Below are 21454 nucleotides of genomic sequence, written 5' to 3'. Positions count from 1 at the left end.
GAGCTGATGGCGAGGATGCCCAGCGTGTGACAGTGGGGCTGCCCAATGGATCTGGGAGCTGTGGTAGCTTGAGGGGGTAGGGATCCATAGTGTGTAGCTGCCCAGCAGGACCCAGAACCCCTGCACAGCCCATGAGGCTGCATGGTGAGTCCCAGAGCCCCAGCATGGTGTGTGCAGCTGCACAGCAGGTCCTGAAGCCATGGCAGTGATGGCTGCCCAATGGGGGCAGCAGGGCCAGCAGGAGATGGGGAGCTGGCTGGGAGGCCAGTGGGTGAGCCTCAGGGCCAGTGGCAGGGGCCAGAAATTACCTCCCTTGGTCCAGCAAAATCCCTCATCCAGGACCGAGGTCTCAAGGGTGCCAGACCATGGAGGTCCAACCTGTAGTTACATTAGTTGAGGATCTTTTAGTAAAGAAGAAAATTAAGGTATCAATATTGATTCTTCCAGATCCGTTAGCAATGTTTGACTCCATTAATCACACTGTTTTCTTGACCTGTCTGTAGACCTTAGCTGGGGTAAACAGTTTGTGTGCTCCTATTCTTTCTATCAAAAAGTTCCCAGAGGGCTGGGGGGCTAATTACTCATCTATCCTTAGTGAATTTTTGAGTGGTGTTATTTAAATAAGGTCTGTAAGTATCACCCTGCCTGTTTTACATGTAGCGTAATTGAAGCATAGAAACACTAAGGGTATGCCTATACTACAGAGTTTTGTCGGAAAAACAGCTCTTTTCCAGACAAAACCTGAGTTACGTTCACACTGCAATTGCATTCTTTCGAAAATTAATCAAAAGAACAGAGAGGTTTTTCCAGCATTGGTAATCCTCTTTCTATGAAGCAGAAGCCTTTTTCTAAAAGAGCTCTTTCTGAAGAAGGCAGGTGTGGATGTGGAGGAAGATTTTCTTTCAGAAGAAGCCTCCAGGAAATAACACAGGTGCCCCGGTGGACACTCCATCCATACTAATCACAACTCTATAGTTCCTGTCTTCTGCCAGCTCTTAAAGCTGCAGGAACCCTGGACAAACCTTGTGGCAGGAAGCTGGCCTGAGAGCACCACCCTGAGCACGTGGCTCTCCCTGCCACAGGTCTTGCCATCCATGGCCCAGCCTCAAGCCCCCCAAGATCCCTCTGGCCCTCACAGAGAGCAGCCCCAGGGTCCCCAGGACCCACCCAGGGGGAACAAGAGACAGGCACTCCCCTGGTCCAGAGCGGAGATCCTGTCCCTCCTCGAGTTGGGGGACGAGGAAGAGACATTGCAGGATCTCCACTCCAAGCAGCGGAATACCAATATATTTGAGTGCATGTCCAAGTCCCTGGTGGAGTGTGGATACCCACCCCGGACCTTGGAACAGGTCCGGAGTAAGGCAAAGGTGCTCTGCCAGGAATATGTCAAGGCCAGAGAGCATAGCTCGTGCTTAGGAGCAGGACCCCACACCTGTCCATGTTACCAGGAGCTCCACCAGATCCTGGGGGAGTGGGGAATCTGTTTCAGCACCCCACACATTGCCTTTACTAGACTTTTACCACTGTGGCATGTGATATCTGGGGGTACGTCTAGACTACAAGCCTCATTTGAAAGAGGCTTTTTCGAAAGAGAGCATCTACACTGCAGCCACTTCTTTTGAAAAAGTGAGCTGCTTTTTTGAAAGAGAGCACCTAGGCAGTCTGGATGCTCTCTTTTGGAAAAGCCCTGTTTGCATTCCAGAACTCCTTTTTTCAAAAGAGCAATTTCGAAAAAAGGTGTTCTTCCTTGTAAAATGAGGTTTGCCACTTTCAAGTAGGAATAAGGGATCTTCCAGAAAAGGGTTTATTTTCCGCAAGATCCCGTCTAGACTGGCGCTTTTCTCCGGCAAAACCCCGAGCCGGAAAAAAGCGGCAGCCATGTTCATGCAAATGCCGCAGGGGATATTTAAATCCCCCACGGCATTTGCAATTCCGAAGTGTCTCATTAGCATCCCTTTTACAGAAAAGGGTGCCAGTGTAGACACAGCCGATGGGTATAGATTTAGTATTTAAAACAGTGTTAAATATAAAAAATGTGTTTGTAATTGACAAGTGGGAAGTTTACAGTTAGAGGCTTGCTATGAGAAAGAGATCACCAATATAAAAAGCTGAGAACCACTGAGCAACACCAACCAAGTGAACATGCAGGAGATATTCTGCCTGCCACAAGTAAGATAACTCATGAAGCTTAACATCACTGTTGATGCATAGGAGAGCAAACTATTATCCCCTTTTAAAGGGTATAACACTAGGGAGGTTCCACCTCTTCCCATCCCGCATTTCTAGGACAATGTCTGCCACTGTGGCTGCAACTGATTAGCAGTCCTGCTTTCTCTCAAACTCAGCAGAGGCAATGCTAGTTGGTCTTTAGAGCCAGGCAAATGTAGGAAGGTTCCTCCTTCTCTTCCTTACTGTCAGGGTGGTTAAACACTGGAATAAGTTGCCCAAGGAGGGTGTGGAATCTCCATCTCTAGAGATTTTTAGGAGCAGGTTAGATAGAGATCTATCAGGGATGGTCTAGACTAGTGGTTCTTAACCTTACTGCAGCCTGCACCCCTTTGGTTCTCAAAATATGTTCTTGCACCCCTTTTTAAAAATAGTTGAAGTAGGTCAGTTTTAAACCTAAGATATATCATAGAATCATAGAATCATAGAATAATAGGACTGGAAGGGACCTCGAGAGGTCATCGAGTCCAGCCCCCCGCCCTCAAGGCAGGATCAAGCTCCGTCTACACCATCCCTGACAGATGTCTATCTAACCTGTTCTTAAATATCTCCAGAGAGGGAGATTCCACCACCTCCCTTGGCAATTTATTCCAATATTTGACCACCCTGACAGTTAGGAATTTTTTCCTAATGTCCAATCTAAACCTCCCCTGATATCATAAAAATCTGGCATGTCTCGCACCCCCAGAAAGGGCATCTCTCACCGCCAGGAGGTGCGTGCACTCTAAGGGTATGTCTACACTACCACCCTAGTTCGAACTAGGGTGGTAATGTAGGCAACCGGAGTTGCAAATGAAGCCCGGGATTTGAATTTCCCGGGCTTCATTTGCATATTGCCGGGCGCCGCCATTTTTAAATGTCCACTAGTGCGGACTCCGTGCCGCGCGGCTACATGCGGCACGGACTAGGTAGTTTGGACTAGGCTTCCTATTCCGAACTACCGTTACTCCTCATGGAATCAGGAGGAATCATGGAATGAGGAGTAACAGTAGTTAGCCTAGTCCGAACTACCTAGTTCGTACCGCGTGTAGCCACGCGGCACGGAGTCCACACTAGTGGACATTTAAAAATGGCGGCGCCCGGCTATATGCAAATGAAACCCGGGAAATTCAAATCCCGGGCTTCATTTGCAACTCCGGTTGCCTACATTACCACCCTAGTTCGAACTAGGGTGGTAGTGTAGACATACCCTAAGTTAAGAACCACTGGTCTAGACAGTACTGGGTCCTGCTATGAGAGCAGGGGACTGGACTCGATGACCTCTCAAGGTTCCTTCTAGTTCTAGTGTTCTATGATTCCTGTTACTGCGTGTGCCTATGATAGGAGTGAATGTTCACTGCTCTCTCCTCCACAACCCTTGTCCCATAGCTGTATGCAGGCTCATGGACACGGCCAACAAGCAGTTTTCTAACCAAAAGTGATGTCTCAAAAGGATATGTATATATGCTGCCAGAGTGTCTTTGAGAGAGAGTGGAAATTCTCATTCAGGATAGTTTTAGGATAAATTATTTTTGTATTCCTGAATCTGTAATTATAGCTTTGCTTGCAACTCCTCATCTGTGACACAGTCATAAAAAGGGGCTGACTTTTGGGAGAGGGAAGATTGGCTCAGCAATGCCAAAGGACTGACTGAATAAAATTAGCTTCAATAAGACTAGGAGGATAAAGTCAGATGGCTTAGAACTCACCAGGTCTAAGAGATTCTACATGAAGGATTCCATCTGTAGTTTTATGTTGGGTAAAGGTTATGTGCCCAGCTAGGGCCAAGACAGTTTGCTGTGCTATTTCAACAAAAGTCTTTTTCTCAGAACTTAATTGTGCTTTCCATTTGGGAACTCAGACAGTGCCTTGAGAATACCTGAGGCTCGATTTTACTGGGTCATTTGTGAGCTGCTCTCAGGAGAATGCATCATAGTTTTCTTGATGTTTTTTTCAAGGAGGCAAAAGTCTTCCCACACAGATGGCTAGAACTGGTGCCTGGCAAACAACTGCAAATTTCCTTTGGCACCATGCAGCAAAGCATGCTTGGCAATGTGACTGTGGCAATCCATTCTTTAGCCTTCTTTTTAAAAGGCTAGCAGGGATGCTATCAGCCCAATGTCATGTGAACTGTGCCTGCCATCTAACTGGCCTAAGTAGGTTAATTGTGTGGTAGAGATAGCTAGGGAATATCTACACTACAGAGAATATCGATCCTCTGGAGTTCGATCTAGCGGTCAATCTAGTATAGACCCCCAAATCAAATGCTGAGAGCAGCCCCTGCTGGCGTCCTGTACTCCACATTCTGTGAGGAGTAAATGAAGCTGATGGGAGCATTCAGCCTCTTGCTGTGTAGACACTAGTGGCTTATCTTAAGGTAAGCCAAATCCAGCCACACATTTTGTGTAGCTGGATAGCATAACTTAAAATGACCTGCCTGCTCTAGTGCAGACTAGGCCTAGGTGTTGTTGAGTTAACATCTATAGGATAAACACTTAACAAGAATTAATCCTGTGATTTTTAGAATGGCTTTCTGTGGAAGCAACTATGCTTCATTCAAGAAACCTTGTAGGGCTACTGTTTGACATAGGCAGTAATATGTACATGGCATCTGCTTTTACTATTGGGTGACAGTATGAATGATCAAACAAGTATCTGCTCCTTTCATTGTTTTAAAGAGTGAAAGGAATAATCTAATTAGCTCAAAACGTATCCAATAATGTTAGAACATACAAGAAAAAAAGGGATCCTAAAGGAAACTTAAAAACAGACCTGTACACTAAAGTCAGCTAAATGTTACTGTTTGTTTGCACATCGTATTCTACTTTGCTTGTACCTGACCTTTGCTGCTGCATGAAGTCTTTGGGTATGTCTACACTACAGTATTATTTCGAAATAGCTTATTTCGAAATAACGTATCCACACACAAAATGCATTTCGAAATAGCATGTTGCTATTTTGAAATAGCGCATCCACACTGAGTGGACGCTGAATCGCATTTAAGGCTGGCCGGAACCAGTTCTGGCAGGGCACCAGGTCAGGACTTACTTTGTGTGGCTGCTGCCTGAGGCTATCTGAGGTCTGTGCTTAAAGGGACCCCTGCCCCCCAGACAGCCAGTTCCCAGGTTTCCTTGCTTGCTTGTCTACCTCGATGAGGGACAGCAAACCATTTTGTCTCTGCCTGCTCTGGTTGCCCTCACTCGAGACACCACAGCACTCTGCAACATGGAGCCAGAGCTGCCCCTGAGCACTCTGGTGCTTCTCTTGGACGCGTTGTTGTGAGCCTGGCTCACTTTCTGCAGGCTGCCATCCGGGAGGTCCATCGGGAGGCTATCAGTATCCAGGAAGCCCTGCGGGAGAGCTTCCACCCTGAGGAGCACTAAGAGCCTCCATGGTTTGCCCCACTGGGAGCTTGTGCTTCATTCCTCCCTCATGTCCTTCCACTTACTTCTCCCTAACCCCCCTTCCTGATATAAAATAAAATACATGTATTTTCATGAACACAAACTCTCTTTATTTAACAAAACTGGAGGGGGGAGGGAATGAAACTCTGGTGAGACTGGGGAAAGGAGGCTGAAGAGGGGAGGGGGAAACCTAGGAGGAGGGAGCTGGAAGGGGGAAGCAAGGGGAAGAAGGATGAGGGGAAGCTCAGGGCTCAAGATTGGGGGGTCTCGCTGGACCAACTTGATTGTCATGCAGACCTGCTCCTAGGTTTGCATGTGGCCTTTAGTGGCCAGACTGGCAGCTATCCTGCCATAGATGGCCACATTCCTCCATCTAGTGTGGAGATCATGGACGTTGGGGGCATCCCTGCAAACCTGAATAAGGTCCATTATCCCCACCCTGGACCAGGAAGGCACCCGCCTTCTCCAGGCCTTGGTAGGCTCCTGGGAGCTGGCAGACCTCTCCTGGGGAGCGGAGGAGGGCTGGCTGCCAGTGGCTTGCTGGCACATGTTTTGGGGCCAGTGGGTCAGGGGCAGTGACTGCTGGCTCTGGGCTGGCAGGCTTGGAGCTGGCACAGGCACTGTGGCCAGAGACTACCCCTTTAAGGGATCCGGGGAGTGGGGGAGTGAGAGAAGTGTTCTTGGTTGAGGCTGGAGTGGCCACCAGGGCACCCTGGGAAGGCTGGAGGCCCCCTATTTCGAAGTAAGTGTCTACACAGCACTTATTTCAAAATAGCTATTTTGAATTTGGTGTTATTCCTCGTAGAATGAGGTTTAGCAAATTTGAAATAAGAGCTCCACTATTTCGAATTTATTTTGAAATAGTGGTTTGGCTGTCTAGATGCTAGGAAAGTTATTTCGAAATAAGGGCTGTTATTTTGAAATAACTTTGCTGTGTTGACATACCCTTTGAGACAAATATTGTTGCAGGATTTGAAAACTGACTTTCTATAATCCTTGGACTTCTATACATTTAGGAGAATGTTAGATAGGGTAATAAACAGAGTTGGCAAGCCAGTCAGTTTACCAGCGAGATAATGTCAGTTGACTGTCTATTATTTGATCATGGTCAAATATTGCCAAATAGTCTTAATAAGAATACTCTTATGGCTCCTACCTTTTGTGTTGCATTATGATGCTATTCTTTCATTTTTTTAGAACTTAATTTTCACATTTTTCAGAATTAAAATAACTCAGTTCAGTAACTTGGTTTTGTAATTTTGTGTAAACACCTGTCAGAGGCTGAGCCTGTTTGAGATGATAAAGTTCTGCTCGTCTAATAAAATAGTACTTTGAGATATTTGACGATTTTTGACATTTACAGGCAAATTGACCAGTTGCTTTTCGACTGGTCATGTGTCCAACCGTAGAATAAGCCCTCATATGCCAGACAGCAAGTTTAACAAGGACTCCTTTGGCACCTTAACTACCAACAGATTTATTTGGGCATAAGCTTTCCTGGGTAATAACCACTTTGTCAGATGCAGATACAGAATAGCATGACTATCCCTCTGAGACTAGACATCTAGATGCATTTTTAAAGGAACGGAGGGTGTATGAACAAAAAGGAATTTCCTTCATTATACATTGATTCTTTTTATCATCATCTTAAATACTGAGTGGTGTATCAAGCTACGGTTGGCCATTCTGATTTGGTATAACGATTTTTCTCTTCCACTTATTACAGAATGTTTTAGAACGTGCCTCTTTATAGCTTTTGATTTATGAGCCTGATGCACAAACCTTTCTTATGTAAGATGTCTCCTTGCTAGTCAGTGTAGATTTCTTAGCCTGTTGCTTCTGGGTGATATGATCTTGATAGAAAAAAGCTTTTCCAAAGTTTACACTAACATTCTTTCTTTCTCTCCCTCCTTGCTTGTTTTTCACTAATAATAATAGGCTCAATCATCAATTGCATGAGAATGACACTTCTGTGCACAAATGAACAAAGAGGAAAAAGTCAAGATGACTCTACATCGTCTTTATACCCTGTATCCCTCCAATACTGGGTTTGCTTAGGGCTATTTTGCCTCTACTTTGCATAATTTAGAGCCAGTTTGTAAGGAAGCCCTAATTGCCATTACCCTGGCTTACCAAACTGCAACGCAATCCGGCCACATCCCAGTATGGCTCCTTCCCATCACTGGTATCTTCCCTACACGTAACAAGAGAATATTCTATCTTTTCCTCAGATGAAGTCTGCGCTTTTGTGCATAATACCCACAGTCACAAAATAGTACAGTAAAACACCATTGGTCTGGCATCCAATGCTTCTGCACTCCTGATGGTCCATCGGGAACCCAGAAGTGCTCTGGGCGGCCGGACAATTGGAGCTGCTCTGCGCTCGGCTTCCCCGATTCAGCCGCTGCTGAAACTGACCAGCAGCTAAATTGGAGAAGCCGGGGGCAGAGCAGCTGGGGTGCTACCTGGCTTCCTGGAGTCAGCCGCTGATCAGTTTCAGCAGCGGCTGACTTGGGGACGCCTGGGGCAGAGCAGCTGGGGTGCTGCCGGGTTGGTCCTGTAGCACCGCCCCTCAGCATCCTCAAGAGCAGCTCTGTCCCAGGCATCCCCAAAAGCAGCTGGGGTGCTGCCAGGTTGGTCTCGCAGCGCCGAGGGGTGGCACTGCCGGACAAACCCAGCAGCACCCCAGCTGCTCTGCTGCAGGCGTCCCCGATTCAGCTGCTGCTGAAACTGACCAGCATCCCTCCCCCACCCCACCCCACCCCAGACCCCTCATAGCCCCCCCTTCCGATAGTCCGTCATATCTGATAATCCGGCATCCCCTGGGTCCTAAAGGTGCTGGATTATCAGAAGTTTACTGTACATGGGAGAATGGGACCATGTCCATGACCCTCTCTGCCAGACACAAAATCCGACTAGCCTCTCCCATGATGTTTGTAAGTGTGGCTGCATCCTGTGTGGTTATCAGGGGTGGGACTTTCTAGTCCTTTTGGTCCTCTGGCATTTCCATACACGATTACTATAATTTGGCACATAGCATATTCTAGTCGTTTGGAAAATAAATGATCAAGATACGAGGCTCAGAAAAAGTGGAAAAGGATTATTTCAACAAAGGTGTTGAAATTAACATACACACACCACTGCTTATACATTTTTCATTAATCAAACATAAAACTTGCCTTTGCTACTGTTGGGTAAAGGTAACACAAAGATGTTGAAATTAACCACATAATATAATTGCGCTGTCTTTTTCTTTTGTTATTGTTATTTGGCCTTCAATGGAAACCTGAGCTGAAAAGCCTGTCTCAGCTAAAGATTTAAATTGAATTTACTGTATACTTTTCCAGCTACTAGCATTAGTTAACAGAGCTTTTAAAAATGATGCAACCAGGATTTCTCCCCTCCCTAATTTTGCAGAGGTATTCATATCCTTCCTATCTAGAGTGTCACAGTGAGACTGACGTGACATATTGAAATTGCTGATGTGTAGAGGAAAGATAACCTACATTTGCTTTCCATGTCAATCAGCAAGAACAAAGCAAACATTCTCCATGGGAAAAAAAACAGTGCTTTCTTTGGTCACTTAATAATATGCTGATTTAGGGCTTGAAGTGGAAGACATTATAGTCAAATTACTAATTTTGTTTTATTTTTCTTCTATCAATAAAAAGTTAGAATTCTTTAGACATTACCAGGATAGAATTTAGAAAAGTCACTTGTAAACTGTGTAAGAAAGTATGGATTGTTTTCACAATTGTCCCATTTTAATCATTAATGTGACAACTCTTGTGGAGAAGAAATATTTGCATGAAATAAAGATTACTCAGCTCAGTAAAGGTTCGAAGGACAGGACCACAGCATTTATTTTGTATTAGATGTCTTGTCCATTAGGCCAGAGAAGACTGTGTGGCCCCATCCTATTAGACTTCTTCAGAAATCACTGCAGTTAAACTTTATGAAAAAGCAAAACTTTTACCGTTCTCTCACCCCTTGTTTGTGTCCCCCATTTATTGCTTCTTGTTTTAGTTATGGTTCTTAGGGGTGGAAGTAACTTAAATTTCTTACAGATACTGTTGTATGCCTCTCCGCCCACCAGAAGGGCTCAGGGCAGGGGAATGGAGGGGGTGCAATATGAAATATAAGAAATGTAAGTGTGGGTTGGCGTGCTGGGGGCTCAAGGCAGGAGGTTGGGGTGGGTCTGGTGGGCTCACAAAGGGGTGGAGATGTGTGTGGGGGTGTAGGAGTCAGGGTTGGGGTGTGTTAAGAGGAGCTCAGGGCAGGTGTGTGAGGTATAGGAAGGATTGAAGGGGCAAGCATGCTCTTTAAGGAGAGCAGGGGGGGCTGAAGCCCTCCCCATTCTTACCGACACTGCTTGTTGTTTGCTCTTCCTCTTCCATCGCTGTCAGGGATACAGGGGACAGCACACAACATGAGTCGCTCACTCTTCTGCTCCCTGCCTGCGCCAGCCAGGATGGAGAGGAATGCAGGGATACTATGAGCTTTCCTCTCACTGCCTGACAGTGATGGAAGGGGAATAGTAAGCAACAAGCAGGATGCCTTGTGGCGGGGGAGGCTTGAGGTTGGGGCAGTCTCGGACCAGTGTGGTGGCGCACCTACAGCCAGTCCTTTGACCAGCCTGGCTGCCTGAGGGAGAGCCCCCCACGTGCTCCTGCAGCAGAGTGCCTCAGCTGGCCAGCTTCTTCTTGCTGGAGTAGTACACCAGGGCCCGCCACTCGACTTTCACCTCTGGCTCTGAATCTGCTATGAGCCTTCAAAAATGTATACACCTTAATAGGACTATTCACAGTGCATTAAGTTAAGCGTGCATGTAATGCCTTGCAGGATGGGTTTAAGATTGTTACATCTTGGAGACAAAATGGGGTCTTAGGATTTGAAAGTGTATTACTCTGTGTGTACAGCATGTAGCAGAATGGGGCTCACACTTGATTAGGATCTTTAGATGCTACTGTAGTGCAAAGTAATAAAAAAAATATTGAAGTGTGTATGGAGTTCAGCAGAGCCTCACTATCATGAATAATTTTAGTGACTTGCATATAATATATTCATATTTGTTAACGCAAAGTGCTAATCTCATGCATAAAAAAATTAAACAAATTTTGCCATCAAACAAGTGTGTGAAACCTATTGAAATCACATTAATCTGAGAGTTAATTCTAACACATGGGAATAAATATATTTTTAAGCTAAATAACTGGCTTTTATGTATGAGCCACAGTGCATAGCATATATAGATTAGAGAGCTTTTCTGTCTGAATTTAAAAGTATTCTTTAATATAATTCATTAGCGTTACTGGTAATACATTAAGTTTCAGAGAACAACTATTGTGTAAAATAGTCCTTTATATGATAACTGTAGACCATATAACTCCATGAAAACTACCATAAAGTGGTAGATTAACCACAGCACATACCTTTAGAGAGAAAATACATGATTATTTCTGTTTTCCAAGTTGCACTCTAAGGTTACACAATATCTTCTGAAACTCTTACGTGTAATTATTATTGGACTTCTTTGTATTTACACAAATACTGTCAGGCCTGATTCAGCAAACCTTACTCACATGTTTAGTCCCATTGATTTTAATAGAACAAGATGCATGAATAAGAATTGCTCATTTTAGTAAAGGCTGAAGAATTGAGTCCATAGGATATATTTTTGAAAAATGAATTTTTGTAGAATTCCAGAAAGGACATTGTTTCACAAGAAAGCAAGCAGCGCACTTTCAGATGAGTGCCGTGAGAGGAAGAAACAAACCAAAAATGTGACACTCGTAAACTACTATCTCACTCTGGAATGGTTCAATGGTTTAATGAGGTTAATTTGTGTTAGGTTGAGGGAAATTCTTTATCTGCTGCATAGAAGCTTTCATTTCACATGAGACTGACAGATATTGTACTTACTGCACTGGAACTTAATTATTTGATAGCACAAGGAACTGAAATCCCCACATTTCTTCTCTAGGACCATTCACAATGTACTTTAGATAGTAAGCAGAAACTAGAATTTAGTTTCCCTAGATTTTTAATGTGTTGGAGAGCCAGGAGAGCCTTTTCTGGGACGTTTTATTTTTCTACCTCCAAAAATGGAAACAGTTTTACGAAATAGTCTCTGCAATGCAATCATTAGCATTGGGTTATTTTTGCTCTAATCCATTCTTTACATATCACAACATCTTTTGAAATGCTTTTCCTTGCCATTCACAAATGTAAATGATCGTTTCATTTAATTAGATTACTTTGGCATAAAAGCTTTGGAAAATGCCCCATTTTCTCTCTAATGACTACAAAGTAAGAAATTAGCTATCTTGAAAAGTTTTTGTTTCAGCAAGTACTTTTTTCCCTCAAAGCATTGAACAATAACCGAAATTCACTAACTAGCTTGCATTTCAGAGGACTATTGAAGCATGGAGGTGATGGTTTATTTCTGCTTAGAAGGTGTATATGGAATTTCTAGAGAGCCAGTCAAGCTGCGTAACTCTACTAAATAGGAGAGCATAGAGGCAAACAAAATTTCATAACCAATGAGACAAATCAGAATACAAACACGAACTGAAATCTAATAGAGAGAAAAATAAGCAGGAACAAATTCACAACTTGACACTAAATTTACTTTTCTTTATAGCTTCAGTGTCAGGTTTGTTATATGAATCTCATGTCAAGTTGGTGAAATAAATTTGTGTTAGTTTGGGTGTGGGTGTAAATTTGAAATGCTTAAGTGCCTGTTATAATAAAAATTAATGTAACTTTTCAGAATAGGTTTGTGTGTCCACTCTATGATCATGCTGCATATTATATGTAAGAAACATAATGTATAAGTGATTTATTTTACTGTATACGCAAGTAAAGATGCTCTGTTCTCTATAAAACATATAAAAACTTAGTTGATAAAATATATGTAATTCTATTAATCAATTTGTTAACATGCAATGTTAACCCATATAAATGTTTGCAAAGCAATTAAAATAATTTTTACTGTGGTTACCCAATACTAATAGACCTAAAAATAAATATCATATAAAAAGTCTCAGGATATTGGGGTAACATGCTCCAGTAACTTCCTAAAAAAGTTCAGCATCTCTCTTTCTCAGTTTTATCAACAATAGTTAAAGCTTTTAAAATATGGAAAAACATTTACTTGAGTTCAATTTTTTTGAATTTCTCACCTGATATGTCACTTTTCAGTGGAGCATAATCTGCATGACCATCGTTTGATCAGTCACATTGTGCTATATCATTTCAGCTGTAACTCTGTGCAAACTGATACTAACACTGAGATGTGTAGAGAGTGTTTAGAACTGTCACAAGCTGTTTCACTGTCTTTATTTTGGTGAAAAATATGTGATTACTTGAATATAATATTTTAAGCAGTAGCTTCCAATTTGGTAGCTAGGATCCGGGCTGCCCCTTTTTAGCTGTGCATGGGCATGGATAGCAATTAAGTGGTTGCAGTTGACAATAATTGTCCTTGCACTCTGGCAAGGAGAGGAATTGGCCTGTTACTGCTCTGTGTTCTCTCAGGGAGAAAGACTCTGAAAAGGGGTCAGTGAAGAGGCTTGGTTATGGCCCTGCTTCTGCTTCTCCTCACCACTGGTCCACAGAGTGGAGCTGGCTCAGAGGAGAGAATCTGTTCTATCTTAACAGGTAGTACAATCTCTTTAGTGTTCACCTTGGAGTCCCATGGTTCAGCAATGGCTTCAAGTTAAGGGCTAAGGCTTAAATTCATCTGGTTTTAAGAATATGGGCTGCTGGCTGGAAAGGGCAATTTGCTTTGGAACAGTGATAGATTCCTCACACATTGTAGCATGTAAATTAAAAACAAAGTCAAAATCTGCTTGTAAAAGGGCCCATTCCTACATGGCAAATCTCCCATTAGAGCCTCACCTTTTACATTTGCTTGCCAATTCAGGTAACCTTCTGCTGACGTTCCAACTTTTGTAATTTGTGTAGGAACGGGGTGGAGGGAGTCTTTATTCTTGATAACATTTGATAAAATATTTTGCACTTGCTACCTTTCCAGTGCCCCCTCTCTGGGTATGTCTACACTACCCCGCTAGTACGAACTAGGAGTGCAATGTAGGCATACCGCACTTGCAAATGAAGCCCGGGATTTGAATTTCCTGGGCTTCATTTGCATAAGCCGGGCGCTGCCATTTTTAAATCCCGGCTAGTTCGAACCCCGTGCCGTGCGGCTAAACGCGGCACGGGGTTCGAACTAGCCGGGATTTAAAAATGGCGGTGCCCGGCTTATGCAAATGAAGTCCGGGAAATTCAAATCCCGGGCTTCATTTGCAAGTGCGGTATGCCTACATTGCCCTCCTAGTTCGAATTAGGAGGGTAGTGTAGACATACCCTCAGTGATGCAAAAATAACTACCCAAGGCTGAGCATTGTAGACCTTAGGAATGGAAATTTTGCATAATACTTGCTAGTAGTCTCCCTAAGGTTACATCTCTCAATCTCATTTTGGTACAATACAGGTTCTATGTATAGACAGTGACTGTATTACTGTCCGTGATCTGCCCTGCAATTTCTAGCAGCCCCTGGTGCAGCTTGCTGTCTCTGTAAGTTTTGATTAAATGAAAATGATGCAATAACTAGTTACTATACCTTGAAGAATTAACCTCTCCTCCAGGCAGATCTTCTCATGAGACTGCTGTAGTCTCAGGGCTGCAGTAGCTCTTGTGACTGGTTAGCTGATCCTGAAGCAAAAGAAAATGGTTAATGTGTCTGAGTAGTCAGTGATTCACTGTCTCCCAAACCGGCTTTGCACTGTAAAGAAGAAAGCTCCATGACATGATGGGGGAATCATGGTCCCTTCATAGGGTCCCCAAATCCTGCCACATGTCCTTAATGGAACTGCATGCTGACTAATGAAAAAAAGCCACACAAACTACAAGTGGGACATTCCGTGTGTCCTGAAGAAAAATGCTGGGACATCACATAAAAACCTGGAGAATCTATCTGAGGACAGGTGGTCATCTTACATATATATATATATGCATTCCAAGTGTTATTTTAACATTGAGGAACTTTCTTTCCTGGGTGTCACACAAAGAAAAATATATTTTATTAGGTTTATACAGCAATGTGAGTACCTATGATATAATGGAAATAAACATATTTTTTCATGAAGCCTTTTTAGTACCTCTATGGGTTTGTTCCACTGAAATGGTACAATGTACATTCTTCTCTGCTTGCCCTTGCTCACCATACATTTTCTGCCTAAGACAATTATGCTATGTTGAGTAAAGAAATACACTTTGCAAAGTAGAGTTGGTATCATTGTAATTCTAAAATTTGTGCTGTGCATATTCTTTTATAGAGCTAAATGTAATGTATTTCTCATTTTAAAAAAAATCTCCAAAAAACCTGTACCATCCTACCTAGCCATGTTATCACCATCTTCACCTTCTTTTTGTTTGCACAGCTCACCATGTTAAAACTGGAACCTGTGAGGTGGTGGCTCTCCACAGATGTTGTAATAAGAACAAGATAGAAGAAAGGTCACAGACAGTCAAGTGCTCCTGCTTTCCTGGGCAGGTAGCAGGTACCACCCGAGCAGCTCCTTCTTGTGTTGATGGTGCGATGACTTCTCTTACTTCATTTTGTCTTCTTTTTGCTACTGAGTCATTGTATTTTTGCTAGTGAGTTTTGTAATGCTTAGTGTCAAAATTGGAAATCTTTCTTCTAAACCTAGCAGTGTTTACAAGTGTAATAAAGGATGCTGAGATTTGATGGGCATCTCCAAGATGAGTAGGGGAGAGGAGGATATGAAAAATGAATTATTCACTCTTACATTATGGAAACACAAGGGATGTGTCTAGACTACAGGGTTTTGTTTTTTTTAAAAAAGTGGCCTTTTTTGGAAAAAACTTCACCTGCGTCTAGACTGCTGTCTCATTTTTTCAAAATTAAATCAAAAGAACGCGGCAGATTTTTCGACCACGGAAAACCTCATTTTACGAGGAATAACACCTTTTTTCGAAAGTGCTCTTTCAAAAAAAGGCACTATATAATGCAAACTGTGCTTTTTCAAAAGAGAGCATCCAGACTGCCTAGGTGCTCTCTTTCAAAAAAGCGGCTCTCTTTTTCGAAAGTACTGGTTGTAGTCTAGATGCTCTTTTTCAAAAGAGGTTTTTTCAAAAGTATCTCTTGAAAGAGGCTTGCAGTCTAGGCGTAGCCTCAGTGAAATCATTGGATGACAGTGAAATAGACCTCTTGAGAAGCAAAATGTGATTTAAATAATAAAATGATCTTAGTGTTATATCAAGTTGATTTAATTAAAAGAGTTTATGCATAAGCTCCATCAGCATATTATTTTAATATGCTGCAGTCTCATACTTTATTAATCTGTTACTTTGCCACAAAGCAAGCAAAACCAAATAAGCAGAGCATAATTTGACTCAATTTTACACTTTTTAGACCAACATTATTCGAGCAATATTAATATTATATTCAACAAAAGTGGCATTAGCATATATGTTTTATTTGGGAAAATATTGGCTCATTTTGCATGACTCTGTCTAGTTTAAGCTTTACATGAACTATTTACTATTAATATTTTGCTGTCATAGAAACAGTAAGTATATCATCTTCAGCGAATACATTTCATCATACACAGGAATTTACAGAACTTCAAAAACAATACATTAACTCAATAGATGAGATTGTGCCACACTTAGAAATCTTCACTTGGAAAGAAGAATTGTTGATTGAAAAGGATTATTGTGAAATTTGTTTTCGAAGCAAGACAAATGTAAAAAAAAAAGTAGCAATAGTAATAATATTAATTAAAAAGAGATGCTGGTGCCAAATTCATAGTGTCCTTGACAAATAATCTTATTTATTTTGAAAGATTCTGACTTTCAATGTAGCAGTTGGTCAATATATTTTTTACTAAAAGTTTGTGGAGAATAAAATCGATGCTGCCATGTAATGGGGATGTAAAGTGACCATTTACTGAATATATAAATGTGTTTGTTCTTCTCTCTCATAGCTTCAATAGTGGAACAGAAATGGTGGTGTCACATGCAACCATGTCTTGAAGGGGAGGAATGTAAAGTTCTTCCAGATCGGAAAGGATGGAGCTGTTCCTCTGGGAATAAAGTGAAAACAACTAGGGTAGGTATAGTATCATCATCACTTGTTGTCAACTAAAAACTAAAGCATAGGCCCTAAATAAATACTTGGAAGGAAAGAACCAAGAAGAATAATGAGGTGTGGGTTGGCAGTTATATTGAGGTTGCTTTCCTGACCCTGTACACTTCCTTCAGAATACTTCGCAGTTGATTGATCATAGTGCACATTTCTCCTGCCATTTTCAGGGCTGATTAACGCAGAGAATAGAATCAACCACCTTTTCAGCTGCTACTACTAATAATTTATTTTTTAAAAATGTGATCAGTTTATCCTTCTATAACTGGCTGCAAAAAGCCAACGCACCCTGCTAATTTTGTAAAGTTCCAATATCATGAGATATTGGTATAAAAGGTATAAAACAAATACACCTTTGTCAATTACTTGAAATTATATTTCTACACAGAAACTATTGAATATGGTAAGCATTTGCTGTGTCATCACAGAATAATCTTCTGGTTATTTATGTCTCGTAAAACTGAATTATAACAAAATTTTGACTGGTGCAATATGTTTCTTTTAAAATATGACACTTTTCATATTATTTGCTCAAAATTGCATTAGAAGAAATCCATCTAATATTTGTTAAATGTGATGCACTGAAAACAAAGTAAACCTGGTGTTATCTGTGCTTTCTAATTGCTAAAACAGGAAAAATTATAACAAATTAACTAAGATAATGCTAAGCATTAAATACTCAGATTTCTAGAACCCACAGCTTTAAGTCCCTGCAGGTTCAATTAAACTTTTAATCTTTGTGAGGCAAACTAAGGATCCATCCTTCAAAGTTTGCTATCTGTGCTCTGAAGGGTTAATCCTATCTCTCTCTCTCTCTCTCTCTCTTTCTCTCTCTCTCTATATATATAATGAATTTGAATCTTTGGTACCCTTGATTTTTAAGAAACCCTGGAATACCTACACTACTATTAGGAGGATGAATGCCGTCCTTGTCTTAAGGAAGTATCTTGTTATCAAAAGCGAGTGCTGATCCCTAATGTTTGGAGGCTGCAGTGGATTTGGAGCTCTTTTCTATCCTAAAAGGTTCTAAGTGAAAGAAAAAGTTGCAAAATGTTTGAAACCAGTTGAGAGTCAGAGAAAAATAATAACAGAGCCCAGCAAAGATTCCGTATTAAGAGAGCAAGTATAATGAGCTTTTTTTGTCAAATGAAGCAGCCCATATACAATGGTCATGTATAATGTAAAACCCACTGAAGCCAAAGGGAGTTAGCAAGTTGTGTGATTTAAACACACAGCAGCATCTGTGAAAGCCTTGCTAAAAGCAATGTAACATATTAGGTCTCAATTCACCTCTAAGCACTGGGTCAAATTTTCCTCTTCAATAATACATGTGAAAATAGCAGTTAGATCATAGCCTCATAAACACTTGCAGTGCAATCCTCCTCTAAAAAGGTATCTGATTTCAAAACAGCACCTGGATTTCCAGACCCCAGGATGGCAGAAATGGACTATTAAGTTAGGGAAGGGAGCTGGCTTCTGGAGCAAGAGGTTTTTTTCATGCCCAGTTCTGGTAACATATAGTGTCACCCTCTGATGGCTGTGGTATTAGTCACTAATGAAAGAGTGAGGGTTAATAATGCAAGAATACTTATTGATTTGTCTAAAATGTGACCTGGCTGAAGTGTTGTATGCTTTTCAGAGACATCTAAGAAGAATATGTATGAATAATTGTATTTATAAATTAAAATCCTAGGATATTCAGGGCAGATACTATTTACATCAAGAATGCAGAAATAGGCATTATGGATTGCATTACAATGGATTCCCAGACCCTACAATGTTAGGATACAGCTAACAGAGTAGCGGTCTAATGAGTTAAAAAGGATTAATCATAGAGAAGCAATATCTCTGGAGAAGAAGAGTTTGGGGTCTGATTAACATGTTTTAGTCTGTTGGAGATTGTATTTGGAAGGGTGTCTCTGTATTCAGAGTGGTTTTAGGAGACTATTGCTAATCTAGCTAAAATGGTGATTTATTTTTAGGGAGAGATCTTGGAGTATATGCCTGCTAGGGCTTTGCACTGGAACTGGAGAGGGTGTTTAAAAATAGATTATTAAAGCTATGAAATAAAGATAGTGCTGAGATTTTCCAGAGACAACATAGGGTCCAGGATGCAGTTCTAGCAAAATGTTAAGATGGAGTTGGTTGTTGCTTTTTTACATGAAGTTTTCATTTTTACTTTAACTTTTGCCCCCTTATTTATTGTCAAAAAATAAATTATTTTTTCAGAACAGTAAGCATTTGGATTTAATTTTGAAATAATTTGTTTATAATTTTTGGTCTCATTCTTTTTCTCAAATTTTATATTTTTTCAGATAGGAAAAAAAACCAAGAAAAGCAACACCTCCTTTTACCTATTAATGTTTAATAATTTTTTTTCCCCATGAACTTTTCATTGAGGGAAAAAGAGAGGGAAGTGGAGAAAAATGGGAGGATTAGAATTTCCCTTCTGGCTGGAAAACCAAAAAAATGTATTTGAATTGTTTTTTTCCTTGAAAAAAATTCATTTTCAATTAATCTACTTTTCCAAGACACAAACTGTAGTTAAAAAACAAAATCTTTGACTAGCTCTAGTGAAGAATTTAATCTGCCAAAGAAAATCAGCCAAAGGCAAGATTGCTTTCTTACAGTTGGTGAGAGTCTTTGAAATGATTCTGAGTGCTTGGATCTCAGAAAGAGAAGGTCTCTAAGAAGAACCAGGGGACTTCAAGTGTTCATCAGACTTACAAAGACTTTGACAGGAGAGTCTCATCAAATATGTGCACAGAGGCAGGACTGCTGGAAGAGTCATTGTAGGATAAACTAAGTTAGCCCGAGGCATACATAATATGGTATAATTATGTTAGAGTGAGTTTGCTTCCTTTATCATTAAGGACAAGCTTGTGTTACTATTATTTCCTGTGTTTTCTGGCGTCTCATGTTGTTCTTTATTTTATTTTGTAAGTAGCATTTGGATCCTTCCCCCATCTCTTTTCCTTTTCCTTAGATTTTGTTCTGAGGCCATGTCTACACTATGAAACTATTTTGAAATTACTAAATTCTACTTAAGAACTCTAGATTTAACAAATTCGAACTAGTGTGTACACACTATGGGGAAACATCAAAATTAGTCTGATGCAGGCTCTGTTAATGTGGATGCACTACCTTGGACTGGGGAGCTCTGTGAGGCTTCCTGGAGGTCAATAAATTCAAATTAGTGGCACTGGAGCATCTACACTACCATTATTTCAAAATCACTATTTTGGAATTAGTGTTACTCATTGTGAAAAGCAGGAGTATGGAGTTGAATTCTGCAGCCCCTTATTTTGAAATAACAGGTTTGGTAGTGTAGCTGCACCTCTTGTAAATTCAAACATGGGGGAGTTATTTCAGAATAAGATCCTAGTGTAAACCAGGGCTGAGTGTATATAATTCCTCATTTATTTCATCCAATTCTTGTGACCTATTCCATTTGGCTAGAAGTGAGTAAAATATTTTTGAACAATAAGGGAGATCAAAATGTTTCCATCCTGCCTTAAACAAACTGAAAAAAATAGGTGTTGGTATCATAAGTACTTTTCTAAGGAAGTGCATTGCTAAGGATGGATTCTACTACAAAGAGAATGTCTCTGACAGATTAAGGTTATTAATTTTCAACACGCTGCAAAGATGTACCTAAATTTAAAAGGGGAATAAGGAGTGCACATATGCATGCTGGCACACAGTTGCACAGAGAATAAGATGTACATACCATATCTTTATTTTGGTGCACAGCTGCAGATATTTTTATTAAATCTAGGTCAAAATGAAAACTATGGATTGGAACACCCAGAACATCAGAGGAATTTGAATTCTGAACTCATATATCAATGGGCTGTATCAGAAATGTTGTACTATATGACGTTCCCGATTTCTATCTGAGTGCAGATTACAGACTTGCACTGTGCTGTGGCTATTTGATGTGTGCATTTTTCATCATGCCAAAGTAGGTGAAGAACGTGAAGAAATTCAAAAAAGTTACATATTAGAATTCACGCTGAAAACTTTCACCACAAAAAGATTCTGGCAGTGAGTTGTCATGCTGGGGTCCTTTGCAATAAAGCTGTGAAGACATTCTGGCTCAGCTGGAGCAAAGGTGAAAGTAAGCTGGTGCTCCCCAGTGTGCTCTTCTGGCAAGAAGGAGCCAACTGGGGCACCTAGCTGCAGAAGGTGGTGCGACGTGCTCCCAGCTGGACTCCTGGGATTTCCTGCAGGCTGCCATGCTAAGCAGTAGGCAGGAAGGTTAAGGGGGCCAGTTGGGGGTGTGCTCCCCTACTGGTTGGGGACTGCCCTCAGGTTCAAGCCTCCCCCGCCCATGGCACCATTCAGGGAGAGCAGGGGGAGATGAAGCCCTCCTACCCCTCCGAGATTCATGTGGGAATGCTGCTAGCTGTTCCTCTTTCTGTTAGAAAGTGAGAGGAAAACACACAGTGTGTATGCATTCCTCTCCCTCCCGACTGGGGAAGGTTGGGGACACAGAAGTGAATGACCCAAGTTGTGAACTTTCCTCTCACTCCCTCAGAGTGATGAAGGGGAATAGCAAGCATCCCCCTGGTACGAATTTTGAGGGCGGGTCTTCAGCCCCCATGCCTTCCTTAAATAGTGCCCTTGCCTGCCTGCACTCCCCCATCCACACATACACCAGCCACCTGC

The 21454-nt window shown here is 41.5% G+C and overlaps 1 protein-coding gene across 5 annotated transcripts in view; it reads left to right on the top strand.

The window, feature by feature from the left end:
• Window positions 1–21454, top strand: part of TAFA2 (TAFA chemokine like family member 2) — a 292914-nt gene that overhangs the window by 240459 nt on the left and 31001 nt on the right. For all 5 annotated transcript variants that reach the window (XR_012904382.1, XR_012904380.1, XR_012904378.1 and 2 more), the window contains exons 3-4: window positions 15057–15209; window positions 16626–16750. Coding sequence is in view for 1 of the 5 variants with exons in the window: in XM_075930749.1 (XP_075786864.1) it covers window positions 15057–15209; window positions 16626–16750 (278 nt within the window). In the remaining 4 variants the exon portion in view is untranslated. The remainder of the gene's footprint in view (window positions 1–15056; window positions 15210–16625; window positions 16751–21454) is intronic.

Source organism: Pelodiscus sinensis, chromosome 1, assembly GCF_049634645.1.
Source record: "Pelodiscus sinensis isolate JC-2024 chromosome 1, ASM4963464v1, whole genome shotgun sequence".
NCBI classification, from domain to species: domain Eukaryota; kingdom Metazoa; phylum Chordata; order Testudines; family Trionychidae; genus Pelodiscus; species Pelodiscus sinensis.
The sequence above is the reverse complement of the archived record's forward strand: the minus strand, read 5'-3'. Positions and strand labels throughout refer to the sequence as shown.